The sequence below is a fragment of the Arachis stenosperma genome, chromosome 9 (genome assembly GCF_014773155.1).
Source record: "Arachis stenosperma cultivar V10309 chromosome 9, arast.V10309.gnm1.PFL2, whole genome shotgun sequence".
NCBI lineage: Eukaryota > Viridiplantae > Streptophyta > Magnoliopsida > Fabales > Fabaceae > Arachis > Arachis stenosperma.
In genome coordinates, this window is record NC_080385.1 from 38,196,950 (window position 1) to 38,216,611 (window position 19,662).

Sequence of the window (19,662 nt, forward strand, 5' to 3'; positions counted from 1 at the left end):
GGTTGACTCTTATGAAGGGAGACAGTTATTGACTCAGAAACCTAATACAATAAATCTGTATATACAAATAGAGAATATAAATAATTAACCAGTTTTTTTCTTCTCATCTTACTCTCGCCATTCTCTATGTATATAATAATTGGATTCGGAAAGGGTCACGCCTGCCTGCTGGAAGATAAATATAATGTTAAATGTTAACAATAATGCAATGTATGCTATTGACTCAGACATGTGATATGATAAATCTATGTACAATACAGGAAATATATTTTAATAATGAGTTTCTTTCTTCTTATCTTCGTCTCCGTATATATAATAATAATAATAATAATAGGGTTCGCCAAAGGTCAGGTCCGCTGAAAGATAAATATAATATTTAAAAAAAATATTATTTATATATTAAAATTAATTATTAAAATTAATTAATATATATTTATATAAATAATTTATTATTTAATTTATTTTTAATATATATTTTATATTGCACAAGATTTAAATTCATGCGTGGGTTGTTGGCCAAGTCAGTGAGAGAGATTGATACCATTTACTAACTCCGGATCTTTTTCTATCAAAATTTGGTTCCGCTATTTTCCACTGCGTAAGTTTCCTTTGGCTTCTTCCATTCTCTAGTTTTTTTTTTTTTTTTTTTCTCTCGTAAGTCTCTTTATTATTTTGCATGGACTGTTTTATTATTACTGGTCATATTTAAAAAGATAATAAAAAATTAGAGAGGGGAGGGGAAGGGGAGATAATTCTACAGAAGCTCCTTCTTTGTTTCTTTCTTTTTAAAGTATTTTAGGGGTATGAACTTGTCTCCAAAGAGGTTTGGAGCATGGTGTTTATCAAAATCAACGTAATCTAATGAATTCATGTGTTGGTGTCCTTGATCGCTAATCAGTGTAATGGCATTTTGCCTGAAGAAAATTCTTAGTTTAATGTGAATAATATAAGTATCCAACGCGGTTTAACCTCCGAATTTTGGTTCATAAAACTGTGATTATCATGATCAGAGTGAGAATCTGCATTGTGATCTCTGTTTGAATCAAGTGTACACCGCATTCTTAAACTTTTACGTTCCAAGAGTAACAATGCTGCTAGTTTTACCTGTTTCTATAACAGGCTCTATTTTTCTTTTCTAATAAAATTGAAAAATAGTTTAATGTTGGTTATCACTGATAACCATTATCGAAGTTCAATGACTTTCTCTGACTGAGTTTAATTTAGCTTTTAAGGGTTTATCTAACACATTGTTGCTTTGATTACAGTTCTTGACTGGGAGGATTTGGAGAAGACTACTCAAGATGGGAACAAAAAAAGACAATGCCGTTGGAATGGGGACCTTATGTACCCATGCTTTCTATGATTTAAAGCACGTATCGCCGGCAGTATTTCTGTATCTGCTGAAAGAATGTTATTTTTATGGTATGTGTACCTTCTCTATGCAATTTTACTTGTGTGCCAAGTGGTATTACAGGGACTTTCAGATGATGACTGCTACCTGTTTGCTGAAATGCTTCAATTAACCATGATAATTTGTTTCTCTCATACACTTAGCTAGACTGATTGCCATTTATTTTCCTATGTTTGTACAGTAAACATGTTCAACCCGTCTGAACCCTAGTACTTGAGGCATGTCTCGAGTATCCCCACGTCTAACGTTTCCCTTTTGTGCTGCAAATATCCATCATAGGCCATCATAGGATTTTTAGTGATAGTCTTTCTGTCATGTCCAAAGATTAATTTTCCAAACTCATTCTTCCACTTCTCGTACGAAGGTTATGCTGAGTGGTAGAATGAGAAGATATCATTTCATCTTTTTTTATATAGGGTCGAATAGTTAGTTTTTTTTTTTTTTGTGGTTAGTGGTGGGGCAGGGGAATGTTGTGATATGCAATCATCCAGTTTTTCTTTCGACTTTACATGTATGATGGCTTTTTTAATCTGTCATTGCCCATGTGTTTAAAGTGTTCACATTAGATTATAAAGTTTCTGAAAGTCATAAACAAGGGTGCACAAGAACAGGAAGGTGATTGTTTTGAAGTGCTGTAACTGAACATTTGTCTGAATCCAATATTTTATAATTTCAGATATAGGAGTTGTTGATAAAGTTTGTTGGCTACATTTAAATAAGTAGGAGAATTTCTTAACAATAATAACAAGTTAGCAAACATCTTTGTTGCAGTTGCATTTGATTATTCATTTGACTTCATGAGGTTCTGTCTCATCAACATACATTGTTTTTCTTACACTTCAACTTTGTTTCAATTCTAATGAAATTGCATAGGAACATGTAAGGCGACAGCAAAGTTCCGAGCACTTCAGTATCAAGTATGTCTTGTGCTCCAAAATGATCCAAAGCCTGGACCAGCAACTTTTACTGTTCAATGTCTATACTTGGCTCCTCTATTTGAAGATGATAGTCATGGATTTACCCATTTAATTATATCTGCTTTCCGCCGCTTTTTGAAAAGATCAAATACTTTGGAGGACTCCTTGGAAGTGAAAGATTTGGCTGCCCATCTAATTGTTGATATTATTAGGGGCCAGAGCTTTCATGATGAAAAGATTGTCATGAAACTATTGGAGACTTTTGATGTAAAATTATCAAATTTTGAGAAAGCAATGTGCCCAATTAAAGAAAATGATGGTGTAAGTTGTGGTACGGCAAAAGAATTTGTTGAGCGGTATATTGTTGAACTACTAGAATCCCAGCAGTATATAATAGCTGTCGCTTTAATGGAGCATTTCTCTATCAGTCATTATGGCCAGTCATTTCTCCTAGATATGATAAAGAGCAAACAATACAAAGCAGCAGAGAAGTGGGCGACGTATATGGGGAAGCCAATGTTATGCACCCTTATTGAGGAGTTCGTTGAGAAGAACATGCTAAAGGATGCCTATGAGATTATCAAGAAAAATAATTTAAAGCAGGATTTCCCGGATGTATACAAAAGGTGTAAGGAAAGGTTAGTGTATTTTACCTCAGCGGCTGTCTGATTTGTTGAAATCATAATAGATACAATTCCACCTCCCCTTTTCCTTTTTTGTTTTATTTTCATTTATATGATTACCTCATTGATTTGTAGCTCGCTAAAGAACTTAGCTGAGAAAGGATGTTGGGATGTTGCTGAGGCAAGAATAAATAATGATAGACAGCTTATGGAATATTTGGTGAGTAGTTATCGTTATCTTTTGCACAATGACTGTCATTCTACGTGCCTACTTAAACAAGTCTATACAGCTGGAGATTGTGCATAGAGTAAAGCTTTACTTTCGTTTTAAACTATCTCATTGTCAGTCTTCTTGTACTACATGGTGTCACCATTTTGTAACTGCTAACGTAAACTCGAATTTTTGTTGCTTCCTATTTTGGTTTTATTGTCTATGGGCTCTTAGAGAACCTATTTCTTATTCTCCATTAGTTGCATGGTGCTTATCAGCAATCTTGGTTGGACAACGTCCTTTTGTGCTTACTTAGCCAAAATATGAATTCCATTTTTTTAAGTTTATTTTTTACCAGTTCTACAGCTTACATGTATATCAGTACGTCTGTGCCTCGATTTCATCTTCGTACTACCCAACATGGAAACTATTTGAATTGATTATGGTGGAATAGTGGATATAATGAACAAAATATGTTGAATATCTTGAAACTGGAGTGAGGACAGAGAGGTTGATGATTTCTGTTCCTGATGTTGATGTCTGATTGAGTTGGCTTGAACAGTGTGAGGTGCTCAGGAGGCTATGAAGCCTGGAAGTGACCAAGTAACTTTGCTTGAAGGAAGTATTATTATTGCATCAAATGCGTAATTGAAAATGATTACAGTTTTATGCTAAAATAGTTGTGGAGCGTATAGATATTATTTACTAATTTCCCATTGCAATATCTAAGTTCTTTCTTGAGATATTCTTAGCCATTATTGGCCCAGTGAGTTCTTGAAAGATTGTGTTGTAATGGTTAGCATTTATCTTTTCAAGGTTTATTTGGCAATGGAAGCTGGTTACACAGAGAAAGTTGATGAATTATGCCAACGATACTCCCTTGACAGGTTTTTGGATATCAAACGTAAGCCATTTCAATTCTGAGCTTGGAGCTTGAAAAAACTTGTAAAAAAAAAAGGTGTAAGAAAGGGATTTCCATTTTATTCCTCAGTCTTGGAAGGAACAATTTGATCGGTGGTATAGAGTTAAACTGTTTGGGCTGCAGTATTGCTAACCTGTTTAGCCAGCTATGGAGTAAGTGCAGCCCATTTTTTATTGTTAATTAGGCTGTGCCCACCTGTTTGACACACCTACCTTTGTGGATTGTTCTGCACATGCAGGAGCTTTTGTTATCAGCTCACGGTTGATGTTATTGCTATTTTGTTTAATTTACATTATTGTTATGTAGAATGTCAAATATCTGCACTGTTATCCTCAGATGACAAACACTATATCTTTTTGTCTTTTAGTACCTGAAACAACTATACAAGAAGGGCGTTATTTGCATCTTGATGAACTACTAGTTGAAGACATCATTTGGGTTGATGAAGTTGAAGGTTTGCTTGATGCAACAAATCATATAGATGGTTTTAAAGTTGTCGGTCTTGATTGTGAATGGAAACCTAATTATGTAAAAGGCAGCAAGCCAAACAAGGTAAATTAAATTGATCTTTCTGATGGATTAGTGTTTCTCCATGCATTTTCCGTTTTCCCCCATTTATTTGAATCATATGAAATTAGTTGTTAGGATCTCTAGCCTTCCAAGTTTCAAAGGTGAAACTCTTGATTATCCTGTTTTCCTTTCTCCATCAATTCTCTTTTTTCAGGTCTCAATCATGCAAATTGCATCTGAAAAGAAGGCTTTCATCTTTGATCTGATAAAGTTACATAGCGAGGTGCCTGACACTTTAGACGATTGTCTAACACACATTTTGATGTCACCTAGAATTCTAAAACTTGGTAAGAAAATGTTAAAATTCATTAGTCTTGTGAATGTATCAACCAAAAAATACTTTTGGTGAACATTTCGTAACGCGAACTTTTTGTGCCATTATTATTTTAACTTGAATGAGCAAGCGGCTATCAATAGCTAGTATGGTCATGTTATGCTTCATAGTGGCTCAAACGCTTATGCTGTTTTGAATGTCTTTACTGGTAACCATTAGTCCATTACTCCTCCGTGGCTTATGTTTTTCAGGGTATAATTTCCAATGTGATACAAGGCAACTTGCTCAGTCATATCCAGAATTGAAATGCTTCAAGAACTACGAACTGTTATTGGACATTCAGAATATTTTTAAAGAACCTCGGGGTGGTTTGGCCAGGTTAACCGAGGTACTGTACATGTGAATGCCCTTTTGGTGTCTCAGGTCTTTCTTTTATGCACTTAACACTTGTGGGGGGTAATCTTTGAAACACTCGATTCTTTTGTCATGGCTTATTTTGACACAGCTTGTATCTTTTATATCAGAAAATACTGGGAGCTAGTCTAAACAAGACGAGACGAAACAGCAACTGGGAGCAAAGACCTTTAACTCCAAATCAAGTAATGCTAATTTCTCCGTTCCTCTTTGTTATTCATTTAAAGCCTTTCATCTTCGTTGCGCCCTGTTATGAATCATGTCTGAAGTCAGTCCTTTTAATTTGGAAAAATATTTTTTGAACACCAAACTCCTCGAATATTGAGCTAAAACTCACTTTATCATTTATGGATGAGAAATTATTTAGGGTTTGGTTACTATTTTTATCTACTTAACACGTGCTTTAAGAACACTCGTTAACATATTACAATTATTTATCCTCTTGATTAATTCTCCTAAACATCTTCCTACATCAATCATTATTAAATGGAGAAGTTCTTTCAAGACATTGATTGTATCTATTTTTTGTTCATTCATTTACTAGTATTTAGGAGGATGTTTAACAAGATTACTAGCGACAAAGCATGTATGTTGCACACACGAGCCTATAAAGTTTGTCGAAATCAAATTGTTTTATGTCTCAAGCACAGAAGTAGACAGAATAACAAATAAAAAGCATAGTATAACAAACTAAAAGCTGTAAAAATTTTAGATGCAAAACAGTCCTTCATAGAACATGTGTCGATTCCTAAATTAACATTTTGAAAATACGTTTGAACTTTGAACGGAAAAAAAAGAGTTAGAGCTTTATGAAATTAACGAGTTTGGCATCTGTCTTTGGTTATAAAAGGATTTGGAATAAAAATAGATGCTTAAGCTCAAATGTTTACCACTGAATTAGACACAAATTATAATCTACAGAACACATAATATATACGAAGTTGCATAAGACAATAGGATAAAGAATTATCAACACAACTTTTTGCATGGGACCGATATGCTAAAATAGTCATTAACCCAAATTTAATTGTAACTGATAAAGCAAAAAGAACTTATTGAGTGGGGTAATAACTTGTTACTATAATTCAAAGAGGAAGAATTTAAATTTTATAATATGAAAAGGGCTTTTATGTACCTCACTAAATCAAAGATATAGTTGTTATATGGAAACTGAAATAGGAAGATACTTTCTACTCAAGGAAGAGAATAAAGGAAATTATGAAAATAGTCTTCACTTAATTAATGCCATAGCTATTCAATTTTCCGAAATAATGAATGCAACTAAGTTTAAAGTTACTTTAAACTGCCCAATTTGTTCTTTCTTTTTTTTTTTTCTTTAAACGTCATTGGGAAGGAGAAACAAATTTTATCACATATTAGTATTACGAAGGAAATCAACACTTAAAGTTAAAACTCTTATTTTCCAACCTTGCATTTAACTTTGGTGTCAATAAGCACCCACTTTTTAGTGTACAAATAACACGATGCATCTTCTGTTTAAAGTTCTATAATCTGTTTGAAGTTTAAATGGAGTCATTTATTTAAATAATCTAATACGGTTTTATATGTGCAGCTAGAATATGCTGCCCTGGATGCTGTTGTGCTTGTTCATATTTTCCACCATCTTTCTGGTCAAGGAAATGGTAAATTTGAGTGGAAGTCCCATATAGTGAGTAAATAATACCACCTTTCTCAATTGCATATTCTCTTTTCCAATTATTATGACATTTTCTTGTATAACATTGGCTTTTGTAAAAGTTTGCCTTTTGTAAGAATACCCTCGTTTGTATGTGGCTAATGATAAATGTTTCTAACTGCCTTCAAGGTGTCTCATTCTGAAACCAACAAGAAATCCAAGAAGAATTCATCAAGAGTTGAACAGACTTAGATTCAGAACAAGAAGCATTGATCTTGAACTTCCCATTGTCTATATTTTCCTTTTGCTTGCAATCAATTAGGGTCTTTTGTAAATATTTACAGGAAATGTTCCCTCAAGCAGTAATTGGCATACATGATACATGGCTTCTGTGTAACTATGCCATTTCTTTCTATGCTCAGATCTGGCGACTTTATTAACATTAATTTTTTTTTGTTGATATTTTATAAATGAGATCATGATTTTAGGATTAGATTAAGGGTCGGTCTGGGTAAACAATTTAATTAAGTTTTTTTGAAAAAATAGTTTAAAACATAAGGACTTATATTATAAATGCATTATTTTGTGCTTGGAAAGTTACCATAAAAATACTCATCTTAGAGTTGTGTAATAAATAGGAGTGATAAAATAGATTTTGAGAATTAGAGAAATCAAATTTTTTGACTTTTTCAAAAACTCTTAAACAACATATTTAAAAAAATAGACCAATCATTATTAGTGTGACTTTTCATAAGTCAAAAGTCTAAAAAAGTAATTTTTTAAACTTTCTAAATAAACCCTAAGAGTTTGACATGTGGAGTGTTAAAGTTTGGTTTGTGTTGAAGTTTGGTTTGTCCCAAATAGGATTATATTGAGTCCTAGAGAATTAGTGTTTATAACACTTGAAAGTATAGTGAAAATTTCACCAACGTTGTGGTGGAGACTGAATATAGGTTGCATTGCACAGAGAAACTAAACCAAGATATATGCTGGTGCCATTTTCTTCTTCTCTGCACTATTTTGTCTCTTTACGATTTATGAGACAAAACTAAATTGTCTTCTGCATAATCCATCACGTAGACAAACAGAAGCAAAGTTTCATTTCCAGGTTTTAAGGGTTAATCAATCAACTTAAAAGAAGGCCATAGATTCAATCCCCTTTCTCTAGGCCATCAAGAACCTTCAATTGGTATCAAGAGTTATGTCTTAAGAATCAAGCTTCACAGCTTGGAGGAAAGGTCTAATGGCAAACAACATGGTGCAACCACTGTGGCCTACACTGTAACAGAGGGCCAGTCAAATAACAGGCCTCCCTTCTTCAATAGGAAGAACTATGCTTACTGGAAAGAAAGGATGCGGATCTTCATTCAATTAATTGACTATAATATATGGAAGATAGTTGTGAATGGTCATAAAATCCATACAAAGACAAGTGCTGATGGAGTAGTGACTCCAAAGGAGGAAGCCGAATGGAATGATGATGACAAAAAGAAGGTGGAGCTGAATGCTAAAGCAATAAACTTACTACATTGTGCTATCAGCTTTGAGGAATACTGAAAGGTATCTAGATGCAAGACGGCAAAAGAAATCTGGAAGAAACTCCAAGTTACACACGAGGGCACCAAACAAGTCAAAGAAACAAGGATTGATATGCTGCGAAAAGAATATGAGATGTCCACCATGAAGGATGGAGAAAGCATTGATGATATGTTTGAGAGATTCTCAATCATCGTCAACATCCTTGATGCTATGGGCTTGACACACACAAACAAACTCTAGTGAGAAAAGTCCTTAGAAGCCTTACAAAAGAATGGGAAACAAAAGCCATTGTCCTAATCGAGAGCAACAACCTGAGTTCTTTAACCTATGATGAGTTGAGAGGAAAACTCTTAGCATATGAAGCCACACACACCAGCCAAGACACAAAGAAAAAAGGAGTGGCCCTAAAATCAAAAGTTGAATCTAGAGAGAGTGATTCAAGTGACATTTTTTTAGATGACGAACTTGTCTTTTTTGCTAGGAGATTAAGAAGGCTAATGAGGAGCAAAGGCAAGTACAAGGGATCGAGTTCAAAGGAACAAAAGAAGAATTTCAGCAAGGTCACTTGCCATCACTGCAATGAGGTAGGACACTTCAAGTTAACTATCCAAAACTCAAGAAGAGGACAAGGCAAAGAAAGAATAGAAGAGAGTGCTCATGGTATCTTGGGAAGATCTAGAGAATGACTCGGATGAGGATGAGAACTCCGAATATGAAGCTCAAGTCTGTTTCATGGTTGGTGATGTTCAACTAGAAGAGGTAAATTACTATGACTTATCTCTTGAAGAATTACATGTTATTGTTGATGATCTTAATCACCATTCTGAAAAATTGCTAAAGAAATACAACAAATGCAAATCTAAAAATGAAGTTTTGAAAGCTGAAAATGAGTTTTTGAAAGAAAAAGTGAAGGAGACCGAATGTGCTTTTGATCTTGTTGAAGAAAATAGATTTTTAAAATCTGAAATTGAAAAATGTAAAGAAAAGCACACGGTTGACACTTCACAAGAACTGATTGCAAAGAAAAAAGATTAAATGAAATGATTAAAGGGTTGAATAATGATTTAGCAAAATTTGCACACAGTTCCAGCAACTTGGACAAATTACTTGCTAATCAAAGACCATTATTTGAAAAATCTAGTTTGGGTTATGTGACAGAGGATGATGCAGTTTTTGAAAAATCATTCACTAATACCGAAGCATCAAACTCAAAGACAAAACCCTCATTTGAAATTTCTGGTTTGGATTACTCACCTAAAACTGATGCTAGTTTTGAAAAACCATTTTTTGATAAAAATGCATCATCTTCAAAGACCAAATAATTGTCCAAAAATTTTGGTCTTAGTTATTTCATTAACAATGAGGTTGTTTTTGAAAAACCACACTTTAATAAAAGTGTCTCATATTCAAGAACCAAATATGTTTCAAATAATTCTGGTTTGGGATATGTTGCAAAAACAAGTGCAGTTGCTAAAAATCAATTTTTCAAAAGAAATGCACCTTATTCAAAAACCAGAAAATTTCAAACCTTTACTCACTTTCAGCACCATACCTTAAATCAATTTCAGCATCATAATATCAATCACTTTCAGCATCATGCAATTAAAAATTATTGTTCCAATTGCAATAAAATTGGTCATTCTTCCCCTCAATGTTTTATTGACAAAAGAATTGTGGGAAATAAAACATATAAAGTTGTTTGTAATTTTAATGAATTTGGGCAACCAAGATGGATTAACTTCAAAGGATCCAAACTTGTTTGGATACCTAAGGCCACTTAAAAATGACTACAGATTTACCTAGTGTCCAAGAGGAAGAAAGACCTATGGTACTTGGACAGCGGATGTTCTAGGCACATGACAAGGAAGTCTATCTTCTTTGTCAGTCTCAACAACTATGATGGTGGCTTTGTGACCTTTGGGGATGACGGTAAAGAAAAAATAATTGCTATTGAAAAAGTGGGTAAAAATTTTTCTACCTTCATGGTTTTCTTAGTTGATGGATTAAAACACAATCTTTTTAGCATAAGTCAATTGTGTGATATTAGTTATTTAGTTATTTTTAAAAAAATTAGAATGCCAAGTTGTGTAAAAAATCAAATGAAGTGTTGTTTATAGCTAAACAGTGTGATAATGTGTATGAACTCACTCTTGATGAATTAAAGAATCAAAATGTAACTTGCTTTCACTCAAAAGATTCTGAAAAGTGGCTATGGCATAAAAGATTGGGCCATGCTAGCATGTTTCAGATTAATAAGCTTGTTAAAAGGAATTTAGTAAAAGGTTTTCCTAAAATTAGATTTGACAAAGACATCACTTGTGATGCATGTCAAATGGAAAAACAAACAAAGAGCTCTTTTAAACCAAAGGAAGACATTTCTACTAAAAGATCCCTTGAATTGCTACATATTGATCTCTTTAGTCCTACAAGAACTCAAAGTTTAGGTGGTAAACATTATGGTTTAGTGATTGTGGATGGCTATACAAGATTTAGTTGGGTTCTTTTTCTAGCACATAAAAATGATGCTTTTTCAGCCTTTGAACCATTTTGCAAAAGAATTCAAAATGAAAAGAATTTAAAGATTGCCTCTATTAGAAGTGATCATGGTAAAGAGTTTGAAAATCAATTTTTTTAATCCTTTTGTAATGAACTTGAAATTTCATATAATTTTTCTTGTCCAAGAACACTACAACAAAATGGTATTGTTGAGAGAAGGAATCGAAGTCTTCAAGAAATGGCAAAGGCCATATTATGTGAAAGTGAAGTTCCTAAGTTTCTTTGGGTTGAAGCCGTGAATACGGCATGCTACATTTTGAATAGAACCATCATTAGGAAGTTTTTAAAGAAAACTTCTTATGAACTATGGAAAGGAAATCCACCAAATCTAAAATATTTTCATATCTTTGGATGCAAGTGTTTTGTTTTAAATACCAAAAATAATTTAGGAAAATTTTATCCAAAGGCCTATGAATGTATTTTTATTGGTTATTCTACAACTAGCAAAGCTTATAGAGTTTACCATCAAGATGCTAGAATAATTAAGGAATCCATATATATTACATTTTGTTATTCTAATGTTATTCTAAGTGTTTTGAAAGATTGTGATACAGGAAATTAAGTGGAAAATAACATGAGTAAAGCCCTTAATCAAGACCAATCTGAATCTATGCAATCTGCCCCTATCTCGGATGATGCAAACGATTCTGCAGGAGACAATTTGATTTTATCTCCTGCAACTGATGAAATTTCTGGGAATGTCAACCAAACTAAACCATCTCAAGTTGAATCTGCTCCTAAATCATCAAGGCCCCGTGAATGGAGATTTCTAAAGAACTATCCTTAAGAATTCATCATTGGGGATCCTGCTCAAGGTGTCACAACAAGATCCTCAACAAAAAGAGTTCCAGAAGAAAATAATTTGGCACTTCTCTCTCAAATTAAACCTCAAACTGTCAAAGAGGCTCTAGGTGATCCTTCTTGGGTCAAAGCCATGGAAGAATATTTACAGCAATTTGAAAAGAATCAAGTGTGGACTCTTGTACCGGATCCAATTGAAAAAAAAGTGACGGGTACTAAATGAATTTTCAAGAACAAACTGAATGAGGATGGAAGCATAGCAAGGAATAAAGCTAGATTAGTGGCACAAGGATATGATCAAGAGGAAGGGATAGATTTTGATGAATCATTTGCTCCTGTGGCTCGAATGGAAGCTATAAGACTTCTCCTTGCTTATGCTGCCCATTGTGGTTTTAAACTTTTTCAAATGGATGTGAAATGTGCATTCTTAAATAGAGAAGTGTATGTGGCACAACCCCCTGGTTTTGAAAATAAAAAATTTTTAAATCATTTTTTCAAGCTTCCCAAAGCACTTTATGATTTAAGGCAAGCTCCTAGAGCTTGGTATGAAAGACTTAGCTATTTCCTTTTGAAAAATGATTTTCAAAGAGGCAGCACATACACTACTCTATTCATTAAGAATTCTAATGATTCTATTATTCTAGTTAAAATCTATGTTGATGACATAATATTTAGTTCACCTGATGAATCCCTTTGCATTGATTTTGAAAAACTCATGACTAGTGAATTTGACATGAGTATGATGGGGGAACTCAACTTTTTTCTTGGACTTCAAATTAAACAAACTTCAAATGGTATTTTCATTCATCAAGAGAAGTATACTAAGGAACTAGTTAAAAATTTTGGAATGGAGAATGCCAAACCTATGGGCACTCCCATGCATCCAAACTCTCAGTTAGATAAGGATGAAACTGAGAAAGATGTTAATCAAACTAGGTATAGAGGTATGATAGGTTCTCTCATGTATCTTACATCCTCTAGACCTGATATTGTGCAAAGTGTTGGGGTTTATTCTAGATTCCAATCACAACCTAAAGAATCACATCTTTCTGTAGTAAAAAGAATCATTAGATATATTCATGGCACATCTAACTATGGTTTATGGTATTCTAGGTTTGATGAATTTTCTGTAGTTGGGTACTATGATGCAGATTTTGCTGGTGATAGAGTGGGAAGGAGAAGTACTTCTGGTATATGCTATTTTCTGGACAATTCATTAAATGTATGGTTAAGTAAGAAGCAGTCCACAGTGGCTCTCTCCACTGCAGAAGCCGAATATATTGCTGCATCTTCTTGCTATTCCCAATTGTTATGGTTGAAAACACAATTAGCTTATTATAAATTGAATGTTGATAATATTCTCTTGTTTTGTAATAACATGAGTGCCATTAATATTTCTAAAAATCTCGTTTTGCACTCTAGAACAAAACATATTGAAGTGAGATTTCACTCAATTAGGAAACATGTTCAAAAAGAAAATATAAGCATTCAATTTTGTTAAATCAAAGGAACAATTGGCTGATATATTTACTAAACCTCTGGCTGAAGACAGATTTTGTAAATTAAGGACAAGTTTAAGCATTTTGAGTTATGATTCTTTGCTTTAATTGTGCTAATGTCTTGTTTGAGAGTTTTGTTTTGCAGGTCAAAGAGATATTTGTTGGATAAGATATGAGTGATCTGAATTTTGAAGTGTACAAAAGGACATAGACCTTGCTTGAATCTTATTATACATGTGGTTGTTTTTGTTTTCTGAAATTCTCTTTTTGGTCCTAATGAGTTTTTACCAAGAATTGATCTTTGTACATCATAATTTTTTCCTTGTTTTAGTACTGGTAGTACTATTTTTTCATAACTATGGTGTTGTTGGTTGAAATATGATCTTTATTTATCTTTCGAATTTTTTTACTTAATATTTCAGGACGCAACATTTAGTTTTTTTTACATGCCTCTAACATACTATTTTGCAGGTTCTATTTTTGTTTTATTTTTTCCACTTTGATAACAAAAGGGAGAGAAAAATAGATATATGAGGCTTGATAAAGCATATGGCTTACTGAGATTATTGGATATTAGTTTTGATTAGTCTTGTGTTTGTGAATTGATTTGTGTTTGTGAACTGAACTTGGTTGACTTTAAGTCATTTGAATTTTATGTTGTGTTAGTGAATTGTTGCTTACATACGGCCATACAAGACTATTTTTAATAGTTTGCAATATATGCTAGTATGGATAATTAAATTTTTGTGCAACCATAGAAATCTATGTTGTTTTAGATATAGCAACAAGGAGAAAGAGAAGCCACTAATTGTCCATATCCATAAAACAAGTGGCTGGCTCCATGAGAAATCAAGGGGGGCTTCAGGTCACAAACTGATGAATCAAGCCCATGATTCATAACAAGCTCAAGAAGAGATCCAAGTCCATTCAATCAATTTGAATTGGTAGCTAACTAAAGCAATGCAACTCTATTTGCATCTGAACTAATCGCTTCTCCACTAAACCAACTCTTTGTTCTCTTTCTTCTCTTCTCTTACCCACGTATGACAAGATGGATATGCTAGGGATCACATTCTAAAAGAAAAAGGTGTTAACTACAAAAAAGAAAGAAGAAAAAATCAGATCTAAGGCATTATCAGAAAATCTTTCCATTTGTGGTACCCTAAAGTAACATGCTGAAGCTTCCTTCTCCCTCATACCCATTTCTGAAGAAATAAAAAATAGAGGTTATGAAATTCTACTGTGGATCAACGGTCAAGAAAGGAACTTGGAGCCAAAGTAAGAATAAATGGTTCAGATTTTTGAAGATATTGGAAAAAGGATGAAAGAGAAGATGGAAGGTATGAATGCATGAAATCTGAAATCTCTGCTACAGTCCCATCTCTTGTCTATGTCGCTGCTGCTCTGATTTCGTGAGAAGAATAAGTCAACTGTGTGAAGCAAGGTGTGGTAACTGAAATCATACAAAAAGAAAAGAACTCTTCAATTTGAAGGCAAAGAGAGAGAACCAGAATTTGAGTTGCATTGAGAGCGTTCCCTGTGAGAGTCCAATGCTTTGGACTGTGTTTCTACATCAAATAAACATACCGCCAAAATGAAGAACAATCATAGAGAGTTCTGAAGTTGGTTTATCTGATAGCTTTAAGGTTGTGATCATCATCTCCTTCATGGTTTACTGGTTTATTATTCTGTTTCAATGTTTATCTTTCTCTATTTTCTCTTGAGTGGAAAAAGGTATAAATGTGAGGCATTTGAAAAAGCCAAATAGAAAGAAAAGACAAAGAGAAAAACATAGAGAGAAAAGCCAAAGTTGATTTCAGATTTCTATTTGTTTGTATTTCTGTTTTGCATCTTGTATCTGATGTATCCCTTACTAAGTTGGGTAAGCACTTATTGTATTAAGAGTCTAGAATGTTGCCTAGCCAAATCAAGCTTATGTTGAAATTTGGTTTGTCTCAGATAGGATTATGTTGAGTCCTAGGGAATTGGTATTTATAACACTTGAAAGTATAGTGAAAATTTCACCAACGTTGTAGTGGAGACTGGATGTAGTTTGCATTGCACAGAGCAACTGAACCAGGATATATGCTGGTGCCATTTTCTTCTTCTCTGCACTATTTTGTCTCTTTGCGATTTATGAGACAAAACTAAATTGTCTCCTGCATAATCCATCACGTAGACAAACAGAAGCAAAATTTCATTTTCAGGTTTTAAGGATTAATCAATCAACTTAAAAGAATGCTATAGATTCAACCCCCCTTTCTCTAAGCCAACGAGAACCTTCAATTGCATTAAAATCTAATTTCTAAAATCATTCTGTAGAATATATATTTAATATCAAGTTCTTTTTGTCGCGTTTGTAAATTTTTTGAAGACTTATTTTTTATTAGCATCTTTTGAGAATATTTTTATGAGTAAAGTACCAACTCAGCCTTTATCTTTTTCTTTCAATAACAACGCGATCTCTGACCAAAAAAGATCCACTTTACCCCATGTTCTTGATCTCCGTGAGGCATCACGACCCTTTTGTCAATACCACTATCATCTATTAATGGAAGTTGCTCACATATCACATTAACATGCTAAATTGGATATTAAGTGTCAATATAGAATGGCTAAGGACCTATTTATCTCTAAATTTAAATTGGTGAATAATTTATTTGTCAATATTCATTCAAATAAAACGATGTCATTTTGACATCAATAAATTGTCAAAAATTTATTTATTAAGGACTTATTTATCCTAAAAAAATTAATACAATTTTTTTAAATTATTTTTTTATTATTTTGTTATATAATTAATAATATAATTTAAAAAATATCATTGTATAATATATTAATAGTATTATGAAATTATAATTATAATTTGAGATTTTTTATACTCTTTTGTAATAGTTACATAATAATAATTAATATATTATAAGATATTAAACAAATGCATTTTTATGGTTCAAAACACAGTAATTTTTTTCTATTTTTTATTATTATATTTTATATGAAAATACTCAAATCTACTAAAAAAAATGGCCAAAATTATAAGATAAGAAACTATTAAGCGTAGCATCAAGTCAACCATACTGACGAACACATGTTTTAAAAACTTAATCAATTATTAACAATACTATAATATTTACGTATATATAAATTTACATATATTTTAACCTAAATCATTATATATAGTTATACATACAAATAACTCTTGAAGTTCATCATAATTCATGATTCCTTAATTATTAGTTATACTATATAAGTAATTGAATTTCAATGTATAAAGAATTTGCATGTCAAAGCGTAGTAAGAACATATTATTATTATTATTATTATATATGTCACATATGTCAAATAATGTATTTTATTTTTTACTTTCTTACATAAAATTATCTATATCATCATAATACTAAAAATATATCAAAGAGTTATTATTTATTAGAAATTGATTTTTAATTATATTTCAATTTTTATTATTTATATATTTAAAAATTGCACTAAAAATTATTTATTTAGTATTATAATAAATAATATTTTTAAATTTAAATAATTTATTAATTAACTTATATTTATTATACCATACATTTAAAAATTTATTAAAAAAATATTAATATAATAATAAATATTATGACAATAAAAAATTTATTTGAGAAAAATATTGTATCAATTTTTTTAGGATAAATAGATCCTTGATAAATAAATCATTGACTAATTTGATGTTAAAACGATATCATTTTGTTTGAATGAATATAGACAAAGAAACTTTGACCAATTTGAATTTAGGAACAAATAAATCTGACCATTTTATGTTAGTACTTGACATCCAACTCAATATGTTAACAGAGTAAATTTTCATAATAGTCTCTGAGATTCACGGGATTATCTAATTTATTTTTCGAAATTTCAATTTTACCATAGTAGTCTCTTGACATTTTTTTGGTAATGACTCAACTATTTCAGTACTGACGTGGCTATCATGTACCACACTGGAGTGTACAATAATTAGCTTAGGTGGCAAAATTACAATTTGAACCTAATTTGATCTCTCCATCTCTATTTAACCCTAACATTCTTTTGTCCCTATCAAATCTCCTCTTTTTCTTCTTCGTCTTCGTATCATTATGGTCAACAACCTCTTCGATGCTACTAATTTCTTCTTCTTCATCATCAATTATTTTTTGTGATTTGGTTTAATGGTGATTCTATTTTACAGGAATATCAAAGATTTAGAATTGGAAGTGATGTGATCTTTCATCTGCTGCTTCATGAGTTTCTTTCATATTAATAATTATCAATATAGATTTTATACTTGTTTGGACGCTATTAAATCGATAAAAATATCTTTTTTAATAAAAAATCTTTTTTATTTTTTAGTGTGTTTGGCAAATTTTTAATAATAAAAGTAAAAATACTAGAAAAATAAAAAACATCTTTTTTGAAAAGTTATAATTTACATCTTTTTTTAAAAGATCTTTTTTCTTAAAAAAGATGTTTTTTATATAATAAATGAACAAAAAAATACTACTTATTTTATTCAAATATAATTGATAGATAAAAGGATCTTTTTACATGAGATATTCAAACATAAAATCACTTTTACTTTTGTAAAAGATTTTTTTTAAATCTTTCTCGAGAATGACGCCCATACAAATCATTTGTCATGAAATAAAAAATAGTAAATATGTTGTATCAAATTGTGATGTCAATGTTACCTCATTTATTCTATTGCTCCAACCCTAAACAACCCTTCGACATTTTACCACAAATTCGTCCGTAACTTCCTTGAATTGCTTCATTTCCACCATCTTAGCTTCGTAAAACCTATCCCTTTTTTCAAGAAACTTCTCAAACTCATTCACCTCGTTTTGAATAAACCTAAAGTGCCAAAAAATCAGCTCCAATTTCAATTCCGTAAGAACAATTAAGGGAGGTGGCATTAACTTAAAAAATTGTGAGAGAAAATCGTATTTGACTTCGAGGTTGTGGATTTGAGAAGTGAGAGACACAAGGTTGAAGTCCTGGAAAGTAATTTTATAATCGAGAAGGAAGAATCTATGTTCGGTGGCTCTGATATTGGTAAGCTTGGAGGCCAAAATGCGAGACTTATTTTTAGTGGACTACTATAATATCCAAAACTTAATTTAGAAGACTATTATGATAAAATTGAAACTTCGAAAACTAAATTAAATAATTTCATAAATTTTAAAATTTATTATAAAAATTTAATGACATGTTAGCCATTTCTGTTAATACTAACAGAAAATTCATGTTGTTTTACGGGAGATCAAGAACAAAAATCAAAATGAATCATTTTTTCTTTTTTTCAAAACTCATATTATCATTTGAAAAAGAGGTAAATACCAAATTGGTATCTGAAAGATTCTGACACTGACAAATGGTACCTGATCTTTGTTATTGATAAAATGATCCCTAAAAGATTTTAAAATTTGACAAAAGTAACTGACCTTCAATTGAGTTACTTGGAGTTAAGGTTTTAGGGTGACATGCCAGTTAACAATTTTCATAATTATAAAATTTACCACTTTTAATTTTTATCATTTTAAAAATAACCCAATGTTAATTTTTAAAAAATTCTAATCCTTTTTTATAAAACTCTCATCTCTTCTTCTGAATCATCATCATTTTTAAAAAATCCTAATATCTTTTTTTCTTCTCCTTTTTTAATGGAGAGACCTCAAGTAAGACAGCTAAGAAGGATACATCAATATTAAAGATGCTTATGAAAATTGGGAGTGGAGGCAAGTTGATAGCGAAAATTTGATTTCTTTTTGGGACGGATAAAATGATTGAACGTGAATTGAACCACGCTATCAAGGCGTCAGTTTTCTTGGATGATAATGATAATGAAAATGCGAACATTCTGAGTGAAGAATTGATGAAGTTTTGTTAGTTTTGTTGCTACTATTTTTGCTAAAAATTCTTTAATGGACTAACGAACGGATTTTTGCGTGGTCTAGAATTTCACAAATAAGTTCTCATTGAAAGTATAGCTTCTAAACCAACAAGAATCCTTTCGTATAAAAACTTGGTTGTCACAAGTAACAAACTCCTAATAAAAATAAACTGAAGTATTTAAACCTCGGATCGTCTCTCAAGGAATTGCAGGGAAGTGTTCTTATAATTGGTTATGAAAAAGTGTGTTTTGGGGTTTTGGATAAGAAACAAGGAATGTAAATGGCAAAAGAAGTAAACTAATAACTAGAAAAGCTCTTGGCAAGGTATGAGAACTGGATGTCCTATCCTAGTTATCCTTATCAATTATGATGATTGTCTTTTGCTC

The 19,662-nt window shown here is 31.9% G+C and overlaps 1 protein-coding gene across 2 annotated transcripts; it reads left to right on the forward strand.

Moving 5' to 3' along the window:
• The first annotated feature begins 508 nt into the window (after nt 1-508).
• On the forward strand, nt 509-7,375 carry LOC130947905 (uncharacterized). 2 transcript variants are annotated; one of them, XM_057876618.1, is made up of 11 exons: nt 509-598; nt 1,266-1,422; nt 2,285-2,966; nt 3,087-3,171; nt 3,979-4,066; nt 4,452-4,636; nt 4,809-4,941; nt 5,180-5,316; nt 5,453-5,527; nt 6,916-7,011; nt 7,168-7,375. In XM_057876618.1, exons 2-11 carry the CDS (start codon nt 1,302-1,304, stop codon nt 7,228-7,230), a joined length of 1,665 nt encoding a protein of 554 aa, XP_057732601.1. In that variant the 5' UTR covers nt 509-598; nt 1,266-1,301; the 3' UTR covers nt 7,231-7,375. The 2 variants fall into 2 exon arrangements, with proteins under 2 accessions (XP_057732601.1, XP_057732600.1); XM_057876617.1 differs by lacking the exon at nt 509-598 and adding an exon at nt 725-899.
• Nucleotides 7,376-19,662: the final 12,287 nt, after the last annotated feature.